A 20,064-nucleotide genomic window follows, 5' to 3' on the forward strand; every position below is an offset into this window, starting at 1 on the left:
TGAGTTTTCTGAATCATTCAAAGGTGTGTAGTCTTTAACGAACAATTTTCTTTTGCACAAATTTTATTTTACTGCTCATCTGATGACTACTTTTTTTTCACTGAGATAATATTTTATTGCAATTTAAAGCTGTCACGACAGGCACATATGGCTAAATATTTTTAATTATAAGGTAGTTTATTGTTGAATAATATGAAATGTTTGATCTCATAACCTCTCTTACCCACTTAGTAGCTATAACAGAGAGATTTTTCTTATTACTTTGTATTTCGACACTGTAGTAAATTTAATCTGACATAGTAGAATTTCCCAAGTTATTGAGACTCGCTTAATTAGTTGCGTCCGAGGATTCCACTCTTGTGATACATTGAAGAACCTTTGAGTTTGAATGATTTCTTTTGCATATTGTTGGTGTAAGGAGGAGAATATGCAGCACCAGGGAGTATATTGTATACTACTAGTGGACTTCTAACCGTATTATTTCCATCATTCCACATGATCGCACCTGAGATGATTGGCTGCTGCGACATTTCCGGGCCGTTAACCTTGACGGTAAATGTTTTAGTCTCTCCGAAGTAAGAGAATGACAAGAGAGCTGGCTCGACGGTCACACTAATAGTACTTGGAACTTCCATGCTCAGACCGTAAGTTGAGTTAGGTTGGCCAACATTTGTAACTGTTCTTGTAAACGTTGCCTGAATCGGCTGCCCATCTTCAACTGCGACGGAGAAACTTGGGTAATTAAGATCCCAAGCTCTTCCCAGATCAGTGGTGTTGCAAATGCTGCTGTTGTCGCCGGTGATCAGTCTTAGAGTGGTAGTGTTGTAACCTTGCTTGCATAGGAAGTTAATGTAATCTGCTTCAGATGCATCGTAAACAAGTCCAGGTTTTGTTGCTGCCTCAGGATTTATGTGACCCGACCCATAAGCAAACTCAAGATCTGAGTTCTTTCTCGAGTCCATGACATAAGCTATTCAACGAAAATATGAGTAGGTTAGTGATCGATGGTGCTAAATCGATCTCACTATGTCAGATTTGTTATTAATCTATATAGGACGGAAACAAACGTCAACATTAGATTTCTTGAAAAGAAAACAGTAAAATAACATCTTTTACAAAAAGAAGATATAAATATAAAATTTTAGAATATCAGAATGTTTTTGAACTTGAAAATGAACGGGGACATAAAAATGGAGAAGTTTCTGCGCAGCATGGATTAAAGCAGTACCTGTAGTCATGAGGGCTGATTTAACGGCAGCAGCGGACCAGTTAGGATGAGCAGCCTTGACATAAGCAGCAGCACCACTAGCGTGCGGGCACGACATGGATGTACCTGAGATTATGTTGAAATTCACACTTCGAGTGTCGTCCTCGTAGATAGAAGGCGGCGACACAGGAGACCAGGCAGCTAGAATGTCCACACCGGGTGCAGTCAGATCAGGCTTCAGAATGTCAGGGCTAATAGGGTTGGGTCCTCTAGAAGAGAAGGAAACCACAGAGGGTGCCATGATATCTGACCATTGCTCACTAACCAGAATCGTAGCAATTGGATACCTGTAAATGAAATCTTACTTTAGTTTTATTTGTTTACAGTATTCTTTTCCGAAATTGAATACTTAGTTAGATTAAGAGTTAAGAAAATGCTTATTACTCTGTAGAAGTGATGTAATCCATAATGTCTTGGCCGTCTTCTGTAGTAATTACCGTTGCTGGTAACGGATAGCTGAAAGCAAAATCTTTGCTGTACTCTGAATCAGCCATTATAGTACCAACTCCATTAGCTAACAGAATACCTGAACCATCCCAAATTGTTTCACAGAAAACAATCTTTCCTTGTACAATCTGCGAATTCATCGCACCCGTAATGCACATTTTTGCAATTTCAGGATCCGCTCCAGCAGAGTAGTTTGCTGCATCTCCTCCCCAAATCAATGGGTATGTACTGTTGAGTACAAAGCTATTAACGGATAATCCCTGAAATTTATCACCAGAAAAAAAAAATTAATTACATAACATACAAAACTGATGTACTCTTATTTTAAATTGCATGAAAACTTCATGAGTCCTATGTTTTTTTGTTCCGTCTATTCGACATTTTCTCAGATTTAGTGTTTTTGTTTCCATGCTACATAGATCATATGTGAAACTCACACTGATGACTTTTCCATTGCCAAGAGCAACATTGGCAAGGAATTTCCTGTCAATTGTGCTGGCAGCAACAGTCAATGTCCAAGGTGCGACATTAGAGACAGAGTAAGGAAAAGGTCCAGAATTTCCGGCAGAATTCGATGTCAGGATACCGTATTTCATGGCATGGAACGAACCAATAGCAATTGGGTCCTCCATATATGGGAATGCCATGAAAGAACCGAGGGATACGGATATAATGTCTACTCCATCTGCTATAGCATCATCAAAGGCAGCAAGAATATCTGCTGAAGCACATCCAAAAGACCAGCAGACTTTGTATACGGAAATTCTGGCATATGGGACGCCACCTCTTGCAACTCCTTCTGCTAGACCCAAGTAACTTGCCCCTTGCACTTCTCGTCCGGCTGAAGTCGAAGCAGTGTGGGACCCGTGTCCTTCTGAGTCTCTTGGGGATTTGAAGTCGGTTTCATAATACTCGCCCTCACTGTTATAGTACCTTGCTCCGATGATCTTGCTACAATTATGAAATATTTCAGCGTCAGGTTTATTCTGAACTGAATGAAAAGTATTTTTCCCATGCTATATGGAAACGGAAATGCTGAAACAGAAAACGCCAAAACAAACAAATCATAATTTTTTATAAAAACACTTATGAATATGAAATTTCGTAGTTTCAAAAGTATGTCCGAACGTGAAAATAAAAGGCTAAAACATAAGACTCGAAAAGTTTCCGTGCAACATAGCTGGAGAAAGTGAGCTCACTTGTTGCAAGTAAAGTTTCCTTCTCCTTGGCAAGTTCCTTTCCATTTAGATGGTGGAGGACTCATTCCATCATCACTAAAGCTTTCAGATTCTGGCCACACTCCTGCATATTATTAAAGAAATCGAAAGTTTTCGATTAGCAGATAATTAATCATGTATTTCTATATTTCTAATGATTTGGGAAATGTTATAAGATGTAATAAAAATACCTGTGTCTAGAAGACCAATAACGACATCTCCTTGCAGTGAGCCAGAAAGTTTTGGCTTGGAGAAACCTGTGAAATCCCATGATCTTGTAGTATGAATTTTGAATATGTGATTGGGCATCACTGAGATTACACCTTCCGTTTCTGCAAGCAATTTAAAGTTTCGGAGTTTTAGAAACATTTTTGAAAATTAAATGAAATGCCGAAACGTAATACTCCACAAGTTTTTTCAGTGCAACATGGGGAATAACTAGTTATTTAAAAGTTAAACCTGAGAGCTTTTCGACTTCGTCATCAGATAATTTAGCTGCAAATCCATTGAAACTCCTTCCATAACTATAGATTAACGACTCCTTTGCTGCTGAAGTACTGTGTCATAGGGAAAAATAAGTTCATAATTATAATTTATAATGAAACAGAATCAGGCTGCACTTCATAATTATATATGTTTATGCAATTTAATGAGTTATTATTAGTCTGTGTATCGTACCAAATTTTTACCTACAGTATTAATTTAATACCAGATTTTAATTTATATCGAAGTAATACCGTAAATTTAAGAAATTTATATTTGAGGCGATAGACAAGTTCATGAAAATATATACTGATATGACATTTGAAAATAAGGATATTTTCCCAATTAATGTATGTCATATAAGCGTGCATCATGCTGAATTTGTCCAAAGATCAGTCGTTTGATGTGCAAATTAAATTTACAGTATCATTTAAATACTAATTAATGTTTTGGTACCAAATTAAATTTAGTGGTAAAAATATGGTATCACGCAGGCGAATAACTGCAATTTAAGATTATAAATTTTATTCATGAGTATGAATTAACCTTCCAAGAACATTTTTTAGCATGGAATGGTGGATGGCCTGAGCAGACAAATCTCCATGAGGGCGGTTTCCCATATAGACAATGTGAACCTATACATTTATATGAACACAAAACAAAGGGTTAATTATAAAATATATCGTGACTTGTAACGTAGTTTGTAATTTTAATACGAACTTTCGGTTTAGTAATTTAAAATATAAACTATCATTTTTATCGTAGTTTAAAACACCGACCAATTTTCCGATAAAAGAATACTACTATAGACTATCATATACTTCAAACTCAGAAATGAAATAATGAGCTGGTCCATGGTACCTTCTTCTCGTTGCCATGGCAATGCATAAAAAATGCAGCTAGCAACAATGTGTAAAGAAGAGAAACCAGCCCTGCCTTGGCCATTTTGATTTAAATTAAATTTTTTTGATTGATGTGTTTAAAGCTAATTAGTGATAATGGTATTTATATTAGCAAATCTAAATATTGTTATTAACGCAAATATAATCAGTTTCATTGTGATCGGCAAGGTCTTGTGGTTGTCGCCAAAATCATTAATCAGATCGTTGTGATCAATGTGTGTAAATTAACATCTTGTATTTGTTAATTTTGGTTCAAGTTATGTTTTACAATTTTTTTTGGACATGTTTCAATTCATCAAACTATATTGTAGCTATGTGACATCAACATCTGTATAGTCCAATGTAGTAAAAATGTCACATGTAACAAGTCACCTATAGTTATTGGCTTGAATTTCATGTGATTAATTTATCAATAATGTTACATTTTATTGCTCCTAAATGAATCGTTCTTCGTATGTGCACTACAAGCCAATAACATAGTTTTGTTTTTTGTACAAAATTTTAATAGTAAAATGACGTCGTTCTAATTTTATTCTGCCCTTCAAATAAACAACAAGTTCTTTTGACGCATTATTTCTTTCATTCTCTCTTAAAAACTAGAACCTAATTAAAAATTTAAATTAAATTTTATTATCTCTTTCTAATTATTTTCTTGATCTATTTCATTTAAATTAAAAAATGCAATATCTTCCATAGTCAAAATATGAAAAATAATAATTTCAATCGTATTTTAAGTAAACTGATTTATTTATGAGTTCATATTTAATAATTAATGATGAGTAATTACGCGATAAATAAATTGATGCAGTTGATTTATTTTTTAAATATTAAAGGAATTGAATATTATTGCAATTTTATCTTAAAAAAATAAAAAATAATCAAACCAAGTTAAAATTTTATTCTCTAAACTCAGATTCTGGCACGATTAGCTTCAAAGCCATATAAATATCGACATGTTTATCAAATCAAAAGTGAAGCATTTCCTCGCTATCATCTGTTGTAGTATTACAACTCAAGTTCACAGAATCACAAGTTTTTGAAAGATATCTTATCAAATTCTTAAAAGAAATATGTCTAGAGGCTGTAATTAAAGCATATGATGCCATGAAATCAATGAGGGTCTTAGTTCAGTAATGTAAAAGACACCATTTTTCTGTTGGAAACTTTAATAATTGATGTAAACATGACATATGATTGTTTATCATTTTGATATATAAATGTGATTGTCGTAGTTTTATCCTGAACTTTTAATCTTTGAATTAATAGCCTAATCTAATGTTTCGTTGCAATTTTAGCCAAATAAAATTCAAATCAATTTAATTGTTTCGATTTTTACTTGAATTTATATACTAATTCCGCAGTTGGAAAAACCCGTTTTTCATAATTTCATATTTAACTTATAATATTTAAAAAATCAAAAATAACATTAACATCTGATTATAAATTCTCTAACTTTTTTGATGATTGAAGTTAAAAAAATTGAAAATAAAATAACTAGAAAATTCAAACAAAACTAATAGACATTGTATTAAGGTGAACAACTGAGATAATCAAATTGATTGAAAATAAAATAAAATTACAACAAAATATTAAAATTAGTTATTATTACGAAATGTTAAAATTATCACGTTTGCACTGAAATTTTCATTATGTTATTAAAAATATTATAATTTTGTGTGCAACTATACACTTTTATAGGTGAAATTGAAATGCAAATCATATCAGCAAATTTAAAATTATTTTTAACTTTATAGTGATCAACATAATGATTTAAATTGTTCATCTGATTTTCTTTTAAAACGTTATATACTAACTTTAAAAAAATCAAACACTAATAATATTATTGTAATACCCCAAAATATTTAATTAGCTAATTGGACCACGTGTCCAGTTTTGATTCGCTAGAGTGGTGATATCAGAAGAATTTCTGAAAAGATAAAGTAAATAAGTTTCAAGTAGGTCGGTTTTGAGAAATTAACTATGAGAAAATTAAGGTTAAAAATTTCAATTCTAAAGTTAGAATTGGAATTAAGAGGAAAAATGTCAAGAAAAGTCCAAAATAAAGTACAGGGACCAAAGTGGTAATTTAGCCACTTTGTGTCGGAAATAAAAATATTGGATTTTGACGGGAAAGTGTTAATATCGAGCTTCGTATTATTTATCGGATATAAATAATATGTAACAGTAATAATTTAAGAGTTTATCGATTTAGTTATGGACTAAATCGTACAAAAGAAAAGTTTAAAGGATAAATGATAGTAAACAAAAAGAACAAGGACTAAAGTGGCATTTTAGCCAAGAAATATAAGAAAATGAAATATGAATTAGAGAGCAGAAGGAAGGATCGAGAGATATGAGAAAACCTTCGACGATACCGTCGTTTCGCCGTTCGACGTCCGATTCGAGCGATTTTCGCGGCAATTTCTTCAGAATCAAATCCTCTATCAATCCCGAGCATCAAATCAAGGTAAATATCTCGAGAATTGGTACAAAAATAGGATTTATTGGCTGTTTTGATGGAATTAAGTTTTAGGATTGAATTCGACGTTTTTGAAGTTATTATAGCGTTTTAATGAAAACCGAGATGCGGGTTTTGTATAGTTGAATGTATAGCACGTCGGGATGGTTGAAAAACCCCGGAAAACGACTTTCCGGGGGGCTGTCATGAGTGTGCGTTCGCACACTCCCTGAATTTTAGGGTGTGCGTTCGCACACTACCCTAAACTTGGCAGATTCAAAATCCCAACGGTCAGTTTATAGATTTGCCTCTTAGGAACGCGTCTGTCAAATTTCATGTCGATCCAACGGTTCAATTGGGAGAGATCGTCATTTTACTAAACAGTGTCAGTGTGCAGGCAGCACCTGCACATTGCCTTGGAAACTCCTTAAAACTTCATCGAAATGAAACTAAACCCTAAAACTTAAAAGTATTATACGTATAGGAATACGAGATTCACGTCTAATCATTAAACATTAATTATTTATCAGACGTGTCAGAGCAGAGAGGTCAGTAGACGTGGGATAGCAAGGGCATATCATTTCATCGACCATATTTGTGATTGGATTGCGGTCACGGTGAGTTGCACTTTACTTTCGTGTATTATACATATAAAGTTATTTTGTATAGATATATATATATACTGTTTACATGCATCGCATTATATATAATTGATTGAAATGTTATATGTTTTATTAATTTTTATATACGAGAACTAATATGCGATCCGAAGAAACTAGCTACCTATTGGGTGTCAATAGGCTGTGTGATCACCAGTATCGAGTCAGTCTAGTATATTTGCATTTGAAAAATGACTTGACACAGCTGGGAGCTGTTGATGATTAAAAAATTTATGTGTGGCTGGGCCACCAGCGAGTTAGACTCGCGATTGATATATACGATTGGGTTTTTGATACGAGTGAGTACTCGGCTACGGTGTAGTCTGGAGTCCCCGTATCTAGTGGCTGGGCCACCAGCGAGTTAGACTCGCGATTGATATTTACGATTGGGTTGAATGATAATGATTATTTGAGAAATGTGTCGCATGCTAGGATATTAGTTTCGTACGGATCAAATACCTGTTTATATGTTTTATATTATTGTTTTATTGAAATGCGATGCTATGTTTTTATAATAATACCGTTAGTAAATGCAAACTCACTCAGTATTTTCCCAAATACTGACCCCTCACCTTTGATCTCTTTCAGGTGCTTAGTTTGTGGACCTAGCTAGAGGCCGATTTTGAAGTCCAGAAGTGAGCTGTGTATGTATAGTTTCTGACTTCTGTGAATGCTGCAGTAGTGGTCCCGTGTTGACAGAGTCGTAGCCTAGGCAGCAGTACATTTTGATTGTTCATATTACTTGCTGTCCTGTTTATATGTTTTGATAGGCTACGTGTTTTATGTTTCATTCACGGCACCAGATGCCGGTGATATGTTGGATACACTAACTGATGGATATAGTACCGCGAGGCCAGTTCGTACGAGGTACGGTAACTAAAGCCCGCGAGGATAACGGAACAGTTAGTGTAAATGTTTGTGTAAACATATTATGTATACTTGATTCTGTTGCTTTATGTTATTTGTTTATTATTTGCGAAAAATTTATAGTGATTTAAGGCTTGCTACGGGTTCCGGAGCTACCACTCCGTTTCCTAGCGCCGGTCGCGGCTCAATAATTTGGGTCGTGACAATTATAATTTTGTATTTAATATAGTATTTTTTTTTAAATTACACCCACGATAAATAATAGAAATGTCCATTTACCATGGGTGTAATTTTTTCTGTTTTTTATTATTATTAGTTAATCTTTTTACTTTTATATACTCTCTCTATTATTTTTTGGAAATGTTGCTTTAAGATAACTTAATAATATTAACATAGTATTTAAAAATAAATAATATTAAAATTTATATAATTATATATCAAGAGTCACGTAATATGTGGATAGTTTATAATTTTACGGACAAACTTGATTCGTGTAAATATTATTTCATGCCTAACGAATGAAGACTTTCCACATATCAATTTCATGAATTTAATCATCCAAGTTTCGTTTTTCTTTTTCTATATTTATCAGGCATTTCATGTACCATTTTTTGTTAGATAACATGCATTTAAGCTAAAGTTGGACATTTTAATATAAACAGTGTCCACATTAACATATTTTTTAAATGGTTGAGATATTGGGGTAAACTATGGTAGTAAAAAGTGTCATTTTCTACAATTTACCATACTCTAAAAAATATTGTAAAACATGGATAACTCATTATACCACCATTAGATTAGAGTATTGCAGTAATGAATAATAAAAATAAGTATGTGACATAAGCGACTGATGAACCAGTATAACTAACATTTAAGTAAATTAAATTATAGTAAGAGATTAGCTTCTTTTAATGAGAGTTTTAAAAGGATATATTTCAACTCGAGTGAGATAATTCGGTTCGCAAGAAATAATGTGAGGATTTGGAATCTGTTGATATACTGTTTAGAAAAATTCAAAAGGTTATTATTACTAAATGAAATATGGGAGATCAACATGGAATGATATGATACAATTTATTATTTCTACAGTTTTGAAGCTCAGCTTCAAAATTTTCTTCGTCAACAAGTTTTTGCATCAAGCTTTCTAGTCAACAGTTTGTGTTAGCTAGTTTTGCGCATATTACAACAGTAGAGTTCTAAGGTTCACATTTTCAAGAACTGGAGGAGAATATGCTTTTTTTATTTGTGTTCGTTGGCAGCGAGTAGCTGACGTCAACATACTAGCGATTATTTTTCTATTCTTCATCCTTGTTTAAATAATATCTTGTTACTTATGTTAGATAGATCGATAAAAAACATTTTGTAATTATTTTCTCAATCAATAAAAAAATTCTAATTTTTGATGTGGTATAAGTTTATTGCTAGTTGCTGTTTTTTTTAACTGTCCAGCTAATTACTGGTCTATTAGGAGAATTTTATTGTTCTTTCTTTATAGCAAGGTAAGTCATTTTCCTTATTTGAGAATGTTTTTTTAGATCTTATGTTTATGAATTTTTTATTATAAATTAATTAGAAAATATATTGAAATATTAAGATTTATTTTGTTTCAGTTGATTGAAATAAAAAATTGGATAATTAAATATATATTTTATTTTTATATATTATAAATATTTAGGGAAATAAAATATGATAATATAAAAACCTAATTTTCATTATAATTTAGAAATATAGATATAAGAAAAATTGAAATAATACCGATAAAATTAAAAATGAGGAATATTATTTGAAGGGATATTATGCCTACCTCCATCCCTAATCAAGAGCCGTCCACAGATGATAGGATGGACCCTCACTAGAAAAGCAAGCCATCCAGCAAGGACCCCACTAAGTATCAGAAGGGGAGACTGGGCCCACCGTGCCTTAGCTGCACGCTTTTAATCTCCAACTGGACAGCTGCGACTGTAGACCCCACACTTCTAGGATCCACATTTCCAATGTATATTAGCTTTCTGTTAGCTACGTAGATATTGCGCGTGAAAGTCACATTTTTAATTGAAAAGCGAAAATTTCGAAGAGTTATTACAGTTGCAATTAAAAGAGCGTGGAGGATTCTCTACATATGAGCTTCTTTGCTTGTTGTTGACCCACCATTGTAGAGGTGGTGTGGTCCACAATAAAAAGTTAATCTTGGCTACACGTGGGTATCTTAAGTCACGTGATTACCTTCCAAGTCTACATTTTCTTTCTTTTTTATTTTTCTTGAAAATGCGCATTTTGACGATAGTTTTTAAAAAACCCTTTAAAATGGATATATATATTTGTTCTTTACTTCAATGTTTAAAATCAGTTGATCCAACTGAAATATTATAAGTGTTGGATAATAAATTGTCAAAGTTGTAGATTTAAATTTTTTCACAAACGTTTCTTTCTATCTAGTTATAAAAAAAACCTGTTAATTCCACCAAAAATCCAAAGTTAATTCAATTTGGTTATTCTTTAAAAATTACAATTATAATTTTCCAATTTTTTTTTTTGATAATTGGGGAGGGGGGGAGCGCTTGTGGGAGGATTTGAACCCACGACCTTGGCATTTGCTGCCCAGCGCTTATACCATTTGAGTTACAGCTTGTTGGTAATTTTTCAATTTTTATTTATTTAATTGAATATGTGCTTCGTTTGCTCATTATATATATATATATATATATATATATATATATATATATATATATATATATATATATATTAAATAACAATTCTTTTTTAAAAAATAGATAAATATTTATATAGAGGCTCTTGAATTGTGCTGTTTTTAAACTCCGATCTTTAAAGACATCATCATTTGCTAATGGTGAGTGATACAATAACAAATTTGACAAATTCCGTTTAAATAAGAACATTAAAATCAAATAAATGTAATAAAGGAACTAAAAAAAATCAAAAGTACTAGATGATAAAAACTTTGTAAATAAAGGTGATAAAATACAAATAGGTTTTGTCTATTATCAAGTATCAACTACCAAAAGTTAGCACTGCAACAAGTAGAACCAAACACATTCTTCAAATCCATGTTTAACATTTCAGGCGTAAAAATACCAATTACCAAATCATGGATTAAGCAAAACAAAGATTACTAATCTTATTAATTTACTTTAACATCATATGAATTAGTGACTACAATTAGTTATTCATTTAAGCTTACTCATTACCAGAACCACTCATGAACTGCAACTCATGTTTATCATATATCTCTAAAGAAAAATCCCTCAACATTTGAGCTTTTCCGCCACTGCTACTCCCACTACCGCCGCTAGAACTCACACTCGCCGCCACCGTTGATTTCTTCTTCGCCACTTTCGCTCCCACAGACGTACTCGTCACTACAGCCGCTGGCGACGGTACCGCCTTTACCTCCATGGGTAATGCTAACTGGTCATTACTATTATTAGCAAATGATGATATTGGCCTAGCGGCGGCTGCCACGTTGAAAATTGGTGTTATTGAAGGTGAGACCGCCCATAACTGAGGCTGCTGCGGCGGCTGTTGGGTCGCCGGATTTGCAGTTGGCGGTTGTTGTATCATCCAAAAAGTGTTAGCGGGTATCATCATATTCATATTCATATTAACACCTGTGTTGGCCACCGCCCATATGGGTACTAATCCCTGTGGAATTTGAGTTGCTGCTACGGCGGTTGGGGTCACCGGCGCTAGCCCGGAGCTTTGAGAAATCGGAGCAACTGGCGCTTCACTAATATCGCAAAACTCTGAATTCGAAGGGCGTTTGCGTTTCTTGGTATCGGCGCCGTCGTTATTGTTTGGTGTTGTTGTTGGTATTTTTAGGGTTCCGCCAACAGAAACTGCTATGGCGGGAACGGTTCCAGTGCCGGTAGCTTCAATAATAGCTTGTTCGGCGTGTTCGAGAAGCCATCTGACGGTTTCGCCGTCTGATTTATGGCCTAATTCTCGGGTCAACTGGAAAATCCTGGCGGCGCATGTAGCGGGTATTCGGATCCTCCGGCCACGCCCCTCTACTTTGGTGTGGCGGTCCTTGGTTGAGGAGCGTCTATTTGTCGCACTGCTATTGGCCGTTACTGGCATGGGCATGGGTATAGACATTGGCATCTTCATAGCCATCGGAACCATACCAATAGACGGCGGCGCTTGCGGAGGAGGAGGCGAGTCGGAGTCAAACGGTTCCTCTTTTAACGGCATAAGTTGAAACGCGTCCGTCTCATCAATGGTAGAAATCATAGAGCGAGCATTATTAGTATTGTTGGAGTTATTGATGTTAATCTCGTAATTATATTGTTCATGCATATCACCACCACCACTACCGCCGCCGCCAGCGCTAGTACTGAGATCAGAGCCACCTCCTTCATCATCATCCGCGTCCATTTAATTTTCTCAAGAAAGAAGAGTGTTTGTTTCCCAGGAAAATAATAAGTGTTTTGTGTATCTGATCTCTCTCTGTCTGTTTCTCTTTTGGTGTTTGTGTAAAATATTAAGCTTTGGTTAGGGATTTGGAAGGTGGGGAGAGTAAGAAGAAATCAAACGGATGGGATAAGATCATGGAAAATGGACGTGTCAGGAATTAGTTGGTGAAATAAAAAGAGGTCCCACAATTCAAGTGGACCCAGTGGTGGTGGTGGCATTCTAGAGAGTGAAGCTAATTGGGTGGTGTACAAGTGTGGGTGTCAGAAAAGTCTCAAGTGGATCGATTTTATTGGTTGATGCTTTTTTTGGTGGTCCATGATTCATTATCGGGAAGGAGAAAGAAAAATTGGCATTAGCCCGTACAGATTTGGGCTAATGGTTTAAGTTTTAACTATTTAAATGTCAAACGTCGCGGGTTCGAATTCTGACTACGCTTTTTTTTAATCTAGAATGATTGAAGTTGGATTGCTGGCCATTATAGCTAGATTTAAAGTATGTGGGCTTGCGGGCAGTTCATATTCCGAGATTTGATAATAATGTTAAATTTCGGTTCAATAAAGAGTCCACGTAAAAACAAAAATTGGCATTGTTTGGTGATGATGATGGCTGCAAGCAAATTGTTTGTGCCATTTTTGAAACTTCTTTTTGCCTCTAATGGGAATTACTTTTACTGAACAAGATCAGATCGGCCTAGTTTGAGTCCTTCTCTTTTGCTAAACTTGGGCTTATGTTGTTCATACAGTCATCATCGATTTTGATTTGTGGATAATCTATAAACATAGTAAAAATAAAAGGGGTTCAAACTTTAATTTGGAGAGTCACTTTCTTGGTTGTTGAATTATTAACCAATCTAGCAACCATTGGCATGTTTGATTTCAGGATTAGGCTTGTAATGATTGTTGGGTTGGGCTCTGATCAATTTGGGTTTAGCTTACGCTGATCATTCATCAAAAACAATATAACTATGCTTCTATTGTAGATCTAACAATTGTTTCCAAATGGACAGTTATGGCTGGCCCATAATGTCAAAGCCATAGCAGAGTTCAAAGTTCTGATTTTTTGGTTCCATTTTAAACCCAAATTATACTTGCCCATGGCCGGACTCGATTGAGGCCCGAGGGCTTTGTTATCTTTTTTATGTAAGCGCAAGTTTGGCCGGAGCCCAATTCGGGCTTCATATTTCCTACCACGGGTTGAGGTTGGGCTTTCTCGGACTTACATAAAAAGTTGCATAAAAATGCAAATCCTGACACCTATAAAATAGCAAGTTTTTTCAGACTCGAATTGAAGCCAACCTTGGGACGAAAGCTCGGACCTGGGGGAACAAGACTGGACGGGTACTTAAAACCATGAATAGGTCTACTTCAAATTGATCTGAACCAAAGCTAATCATTAGACTAGGTAGCCATTCGATTCACTACATTTCAGCTTAGTTCGAAATCTGATTTTTTTTTTCATCAAATAACATATGAAATATATAATAATTAATAAGTTCAATTAAATAGTTAATTAAATATAAATTTTAAAAAATTATAATTTAAGGGGAAAACAAGACTTTTTCGTATAAGAATTTTATTGAGGGGGAAAACAAAAAAAATTACACGGCGAAACACTTACTGCCGAACAAACTATTTGCTTTAGAATACAAACTTCAAAAGAAACACAAACGTTCTTAAGACTAAACAAAGAGCCAAGTACCATAAAAGTTCAAATTAAATTCTACCACTTTCATTGCTCTCAGTGGCCATTAGCAATGGAACCATTCTCAATCGTGTTGTCGACAGGTTTCTGGGCATAAAATCTTCGATACATTGCATCAACTTCTGTCAGATAGTATGTTCCCGGAGCCAACAGGCTGCAATCCTTGCTCGTCACAAAGTCTTTTGCTCCATATCGGTGCTCCATTAACTTCATGGTTTCAACAAACTTCTCCGGGGAGAACTGAACAAGACAAATTCGATTTAGTATAGGGCCTTTAACGGCATATATTTTTTCAATTTTATCACTTATCACTAACATACATCTTTGTAACTTCTACAAATTATAGGAAATCAACAGTTTACCTCATGCCTTGACTTCAATTTCGCGCCAACATTCATCACGGATGCAATGTTTGACAAGCTAAATGGATGCTGACCTTCTTGCAGTCTCAATGAGAACATTGTGGCTGTCAAACCACTCCCATAAGAGAACAGTATTATCCGCTTGCCTGCCTGCGAGTAGTCAAATTACTCTATAAGCACTAGAATATACAGATAGGAAAGGTGTATGAGAGTTTATTTTAAGGGATCACCACAAAACTATCCCAAAAAAAACCCTTATTTTTCAAACATATATATTAAGCTCAAAAAGTTTATCTTTACCTAAAAAACCAAAAAAAATTCACTTTTAACGTTTTCTTTTTGCCTACAAGAAACAAATTGCTAACACATCTTCGACATGGATCATATAAAGTGGGAATTTTTAGGTACAAAGTGAAAACATGGAACGTACAAAATGATTTATTTTTTTGAATAATTATATATTGAAATATTGACCGATTTTATGCTATTTCTGTAATTTTTCCTGATATTAAATATCAGTAGCATATGGTAGCATTTAAAAAAGCTCCCAAAAATAAAACACATTACCAGTTCAGAGTTTTTATTGTGGAGAAGGGATGCAAATGCTGCATATATAGATGCAGTATACATGTTGCCGACTTGCTTTGGAACCAAAGTGGTTGGCTGCACCTTTGCATCATAAAGAGACTTGGCTACTTGCTGCGATACCTGCAGATACATGAGATGAAATGACTATTCAGCAGGATGCTAAAATGCGACAGAAAGTGGATTTCATTTCACAGTTCACAACTAAATTTTGCATGTAAAATAATTTAGACTGGTGAAATAAGAGAAAAAATTCTTTAACTAACTTGTTTAGCATATGTGATTTGTTAGGTGCATTTTCACCATCAAACTATATTTTATTAACAGAATCAACCAAAGGTCCAAAGTATATCTACAAACCAGCAACACCAAACTCATGATCTACATCCTTACAAGTCCAACTATAACTTTATGAAAATTTGGATCAGAAATCAGAAGCTGTCTTGTTATACAAAAAAAAAACGAATTTTAACAGCCAAATTGTCCAAACATACCTTTTCAAGATCTCGGCTTTGATAGCTTTCTTCATTAGATAAAGTCGAAAATGGTGCAAGCTTTTCTTTAGCTGCCTCATCAATAGAGCTGCATGTAAGAGCAAATACAATTAAATACGAAATTCATACAGTAAATAGTAGTTCACAAATCAAAATCATTAAAATTATTTATCTATGAAAAAAAGGCAGGAACCTGGAATTTCTCACGAAGTCATCGTACACCAAACGAGCGAAACTTTTTTGTACAAGCTGCAATAGTTCAATACCCAGTGTTAAAACATCGGTAAAATGGCAGTTTTGAAGATTCCAAACATTTATTTAAAACAATGAACATGATAGCAATTGAAAGATTATAGTCCATAATTTACCTTGTTATAGGGTGAATGAAAGACAAAGTATTCAGCGTCAGAGATAGAGAATGGTTTCCCCTCAAATTTTTCGTACCTACAGATTTTAAAAATAAAGGTATTTACATCACAAGTCATAACCAACCATTAAATTGTAAAAAATGCTTTGAGCACTTAAAATAGCCTTACTTGGCACATAAATGCTTGTAACATAGATCGAGAGCCACGAGGTAGCATGTTTGAGAAAGCTTGCCATCCACAACCTATAATGGTAAATACAAACACATGAAAAATGCATTGCATAAGAGAGAGAAGCATTTTCAAACAACCAATTCTTCTAAACTAATAGGACTTGATCTATTTATTTTAGTATCTCAAAACTTTATCTGTTGGTAGTTGGCTGATTTCTAGCTTGTCAAAAATCCTAAACAAAATACTTTTGGTTGGTAGCTTGACATGTTATTGAGGGTGTTGCAATTCCAAAGATTCTAGAGCCATCCATAATCAAATGATGTTGCATAAAAATCATTTGATTATGGATGACATATATAGCAAATTAGATTTGGCTAAAAAAGACAAAGACTGCAAGGAGCATGACATATATAAACAAGACAAATATATCAGGGAATTGAGAAATATTACCGGATATTCACTGGCCAAATTAGGCTTGTAAAAATCATATGCATGAGACATATGGCTCCCCCTATATTTGCTTTCAAAAGCAATAGGTGCATCTGGACCTATCAACATAGCAATGGCTGCGGCTCCACCAGTAGGCCTTGCAGGACCTTCAGCATAAACCTGATAAACAGAATAAAACTTCTATTAAGTGAATGAAAAACCAAGTTATTTGACATCTGAATCAACATGCACGTAAGAAGTGCAAAAGCATCTCTTAGCTCAAATAATTAGCTCGAATTCAAGCAAGATATTTATAGTCAAAAGGATATGAAGATCCATACCGCACTATCAGTACAAACGACTAGTCCATAGCGACCATCCCACGAAGAACTCTCAATCCAATTCACACAGTTGAACAAAGCTGCAGTCCCTCCATAACAAGCATTGGTCGAGTCAACACCTTCAACATCAGTATTTCCATATTTCTGTATATTTTACAACACAAACACGACTCGTTTTAGTCATAAAAATCTATCGGATGACAATTAATAGATCCCAAGGCATTCTAAAAATAATATACCTCAAAAATCTGCATCAAGAAAGTCTTAATAGATTTACTCTTGTCAATAACCGTTTCACTACCAACTTCTAAGCGGCCAATTTGCTTAGGATCAACACTGTACTTTTCAAGCAGTGAAGTAACAGCTGTCAAACTGAACCAAATCAAAAACTAAAGTTAGTAATGATGATGACTAATCTTTACAAAAAATTTAAATTAGAGAAAATTAAAAGCACATATGGAAAATTAACCTCATGGAGATGACATCTTCAACCTCAGTACAAAATCCCATGCAATCTTGTCCAAGTCCAATTGTATATTTCCCCTTACTTGCTCCATCGTGTGCCTCTAACGCCTCCTGTTCGGTTGTTTCAACAGGTATAAAAAAATTAAATCAAAATCACCAAATCTATATTATGAATGCATGCATAAAAATTGCAGTTATAAAATTTTTTTAAATAATGATACATATTCCATCGGATCAAATCAAATAACAAAAACTAAACTAAAGCTCTAAAAATGACAATTAAGTGCGTACAGCTAGAAATATGACTTTTCAAGTAAATTTACGCTTGCATAAGTTTAAAAAATGAATATAATGATGAAATCAGAATTATAATGAAATTTTCTTTTGGAAATGCAGAAATCGGCCTCGGTTTCTCCGTTTTCCTTCATTTTCTCAACAAACAAACAGAAAATCAAATCTAATGAAAAACAAAAGGAATGAAATGATCACCTGTTGAACACAAGTAGGAGGGAAATAGATTTCCATAGCGAGAATTCCAACATTCTTTGTCATTTCGTCTGTTAGTACAATTCTTGTTTAGAGAAATGAATGGAGTTTGGAGAGAAATAATGAATGCTATAAAGCAGCTATAAGAAAGGGGAAATGGATTTGAGAAGGGGGGCTAGCTCACATCAAGATTGTGGGACTTCCCCAGATTTTATAGCGCAAAAATATTTTACTCTTCTGTTGTGCTTTGCTGTGCTGGTGCTCGCTTGTCTGTCAAATGTACCCTTCGTGACGGTTTTTGCTCACAAATTTTATTTCAATTTGGACATTTTTTTCTTCTTATTTACAGCTTCTTGCCATTTAGTCCAGGTGTGTAAAAGTATAAGCTTCGGAATCTTTCAAAACTTTTAAATTGTGGGTCCTTTTTCATTTTATTTTTCTTCAAGGTTTTGCTAACATCACATGTCGTTGTCCCTTGCTGTTCTTTTTTTTTTCTACATTCTATAAAACTCAAAAGGGAACATTTTTTTTTATGTTTAAATTCTGAACTGAATTTGAATAATTATTTTATAAAAATAAAATAGCTATTATTTATTTTTTAAAATTAAAAAAAGGTTTACAAAATAACTGTTTCATAAATTAAAACAAAAAATAAAATCACTCTTGTAAAATACTCCCTCCGTTCTTTTTTAGTTGTCCATTTAGCCAATATTGTACATACTAAAATAGTGTTTATTTTGTCTTAATTTATAAAGAGAAATACTAATATAGCCCTATTAGTTAATAAATGCTTTTTAAATAAAAATATGGAGTCATTTATTAGGGATAGGTAAATTTGGAAGAAAATAGCTAAATTCACATTGAAATTCTAAATGAACAACTAATTAGAGACAAATATATTTTGCTAAATGGACAATTAAAAAAGAACGGAGGGAGTAACTATTTTATTATGCACTTATTTCATAAATTAAAAACAGTCTTTGAATTATGAAATTCCATATAATAAAATAATGTTGAAATTAGTAGTTTTTATCATGAAAAATTATTACACGCAACCGTTGCGCCATGTCATTCGTGCAACAAACCAATGGTGCGTTAGCCATGTGGAAAAATTCATAATAAAAAAATTAAGTAATAAATGAAAGATTCCCTATCGCAAATCCCCATTGGCTTGTTGTAATTATGACATGGCACAACCAATGCATGGGATAAACACTCTTTTATCATATGAAAAAGGAGAGATTTTTAGAGACTTTAGTAGAATGATGTCCGGCTTATATACTATTTTAAGAATATATTTAATATATAATAATTTTATACTCTCCATCAAATAAAAGATTTATGTCATTTATAGTCAAGTTTAATAGTATTTAATAATTTCGAAAGGTCACATGCTAAAAAAATAATTAATTTTTTAGTATACTTTCATTCTAATTAAATTTATTTTGTTCAGTTTACAATATTTGTCGCATTTGAGAATTTCTTTAATCTATAATATTTATCATATTAGAATTTAAAAAAAAGCATTTATTTTTTCAAATTTATTCTTATTAATAAATAACTTAATAAGAGCATCTCCAAAGGATTTTTTTAAAATTGACAAACTCTTTAACTTAGAGAGTTTGGCAATAAATTAAAATTTCAATGGACTCTCTATTTTTTAAATTTAGAAAAGAGAGTGAAAATGGTTCTCCACATATAGAGAGCCATTTTCACTCTCTATTTCAAATCTTAAAAGAACAAATTTTAAATTTTAAATTTTAAAAAATAAATTAGTTAGTTTTACTTTAAAATATAATATTAATTATTTTTAATATAAAAAATAAATAAATAAATAGCTTTAAAATAAAAATAAATTTATATTATCAATATATATTATTAGTATTACTTTTTGTAAAAAATAAATTAAATAAAACTATTATTATTAAAAA

General features: G+C 33.3%; 3 protein-coding genes across 3 annotated transcripts; all 3 read right to left on the reverse strand.

Annotated features, from left to right (window-relative positions):
* Nucleotides 1-124: 124 nt before the first annotated feature.
* On the reverse strand, nucleotides 125-4,688 carry LOC126677959 (cucumisin-like). The gene is made up of 9 exons (XM_050372781.2): nucleotides 4,276-4,688; nucleotides 3,961-4,049; nucleotides 3,391-3,488; nucleotides 3,123-3,263; nucleotides 2,914-3,016; nucleotides 2,152-2,665; nucleotides 1,652-1,974; nucleotides 1,229-1,554; nucleotides 125-970 (listed from the first exon to the last, which is right to left on the reverse strand). The coding sequence occupies exons 1-9, from the start codon at nucleotides 4,357-4,359 to the stop codon at nucleotides 333-335; spliced, it is 2,316 nt and encodes a 771-aa protein (XP_050228738.2). The 5' UTR covers nucleotides 4,360-4,688; the 3' UTR covers nucleotides 125-332.
* Nucleotides 4,689-11,411: 6,723 nt separating this feature from the next.
* LOC126678841 (transcription factor TCP9-like) lies at nucleotides 11,412-13,046 on the reverse strand. The gene has a single exon (XM_050373751.2). The coding sequence runs from the start codon at nucleotides 12,690-12,692 to the stop codon at nucleotides 11,496-11,498; it is 1,197 nt and encodes a 398-aa protein (XP_050229708.1). The 5' UTR covers nucleotides 12,693-13,046; the 3' UTR covers nucleotides 11,412-11,495.
* Nucleotides 13,047-14,267: 1,221 nt separating this feature from the next.
* On the reverse strand, nucleotides 14,268-18,388 carry LOC126677825 (hydroxymethylglutaryl-CoA synthase). Its single transcript, XM_050372622.2, has 12 exons — nucleotides 18,137-18,388; nucleotides 17,652-17,758; nucleotides 17,422-17,554; nucleotides 17,183-17,326; nucleotides 16,863-17,021; nucleotides 16,410-16,483; nucleotides 16,242-16,317; nucleotides 16,067-16,122; nucleotides 15,874-15,961; nucleotides 15,362-15,502; nucleotides 14,795-14,944; nucleotides 14,268-14,672 (listed from the first exon to the last, which is right to left on the reverse strand). Exons 1-12 carry the CDS (start codon nucleotides 18,197-18,199, stop codon nucleotides 14,469-14,471), a joined length of 1,395 nt encoding a protein of 464 aa, XP_050228579.1. The 5' UTR covers nucleotides 18,200-18,388; the 3' UTR covers nucleotides 14,268-14,468.
* Nucleotides 18,389-20,064: the final 1,676 nt, after the last annotated feature.

Source organism: Mercurialis annua, linkage group LG4 (assembly GCF_937616625.2).
Source record: "Mercurialis annua linkage group LG4, ddMerAnnu1.2, whole genome shotgun sequence".
NCBI classification, from domain to species: Eukaryota; Viridiplantae; Streptophyta; class Magnoliopsida; order Malpighiales; family Euphorbiaceae; genus Mercurialis; species Mercurialis annua.

What these genes read in the sequence shown, in the direction of transcription:
- LOC126677959 (XM_050372781.2), bottom strand. Translation starts at nt 4,359, where the DNA reads ATGGCCAAGGCAGGGCTGGTTTCTCTTCTTTACACATTGTTGCTAGCT. An exon ending in CTAAAAAATGTTCTTGGAAG is followed by an intron (nt 3,489 to 3,960) that starts GTTAATTCATAC and finishes CCTATGACACAG; the next exon opens with TACTTCAGCAGCAAAGGAGT. An exon ending in ATCAGCCCTCATGACTACAG is followed by an intron (nt 971 to 1,228) that starts GTACTGCTTTAA and finishes TTCGTTGAATAG; the next exon opens with CTTATGTCATGGACTCGAGA.
- LOC126678841 (XM_050373751.2), bottom strand. Translation starts at nt 12,692, where the DNA reads ATGGACGCGGATGATGATGAAGGAGGTGGCTCTGATCTCAGTACTAGC.
- LOC126677825 (XM_050372622.2), bottom strand. Translation starts at nt 18,199, where the DNA reads ATGACAAAGAATGTTGGAATTCTCGCTATGGAAATCTATTTCCCTCCT. An exon ending in GAAGATGTCATCTCCATGAG is followed by an intron (nt 17,555 to 17,651) that starts GTTAATTTTCCA and finishes GATTTGGTTCAG; the next exon opens with TTTGACAGCTGTTACTTCAC. An exon ending in AATTGAAGTCAAGGCATGAG is followed by an intron (nt 14,673 to 14,794) that starts GTAAACTGTTGA and finishes TGTCTTGTTCAG; the next exon opens with TTCTCCCCGGAGAAGTTTGT.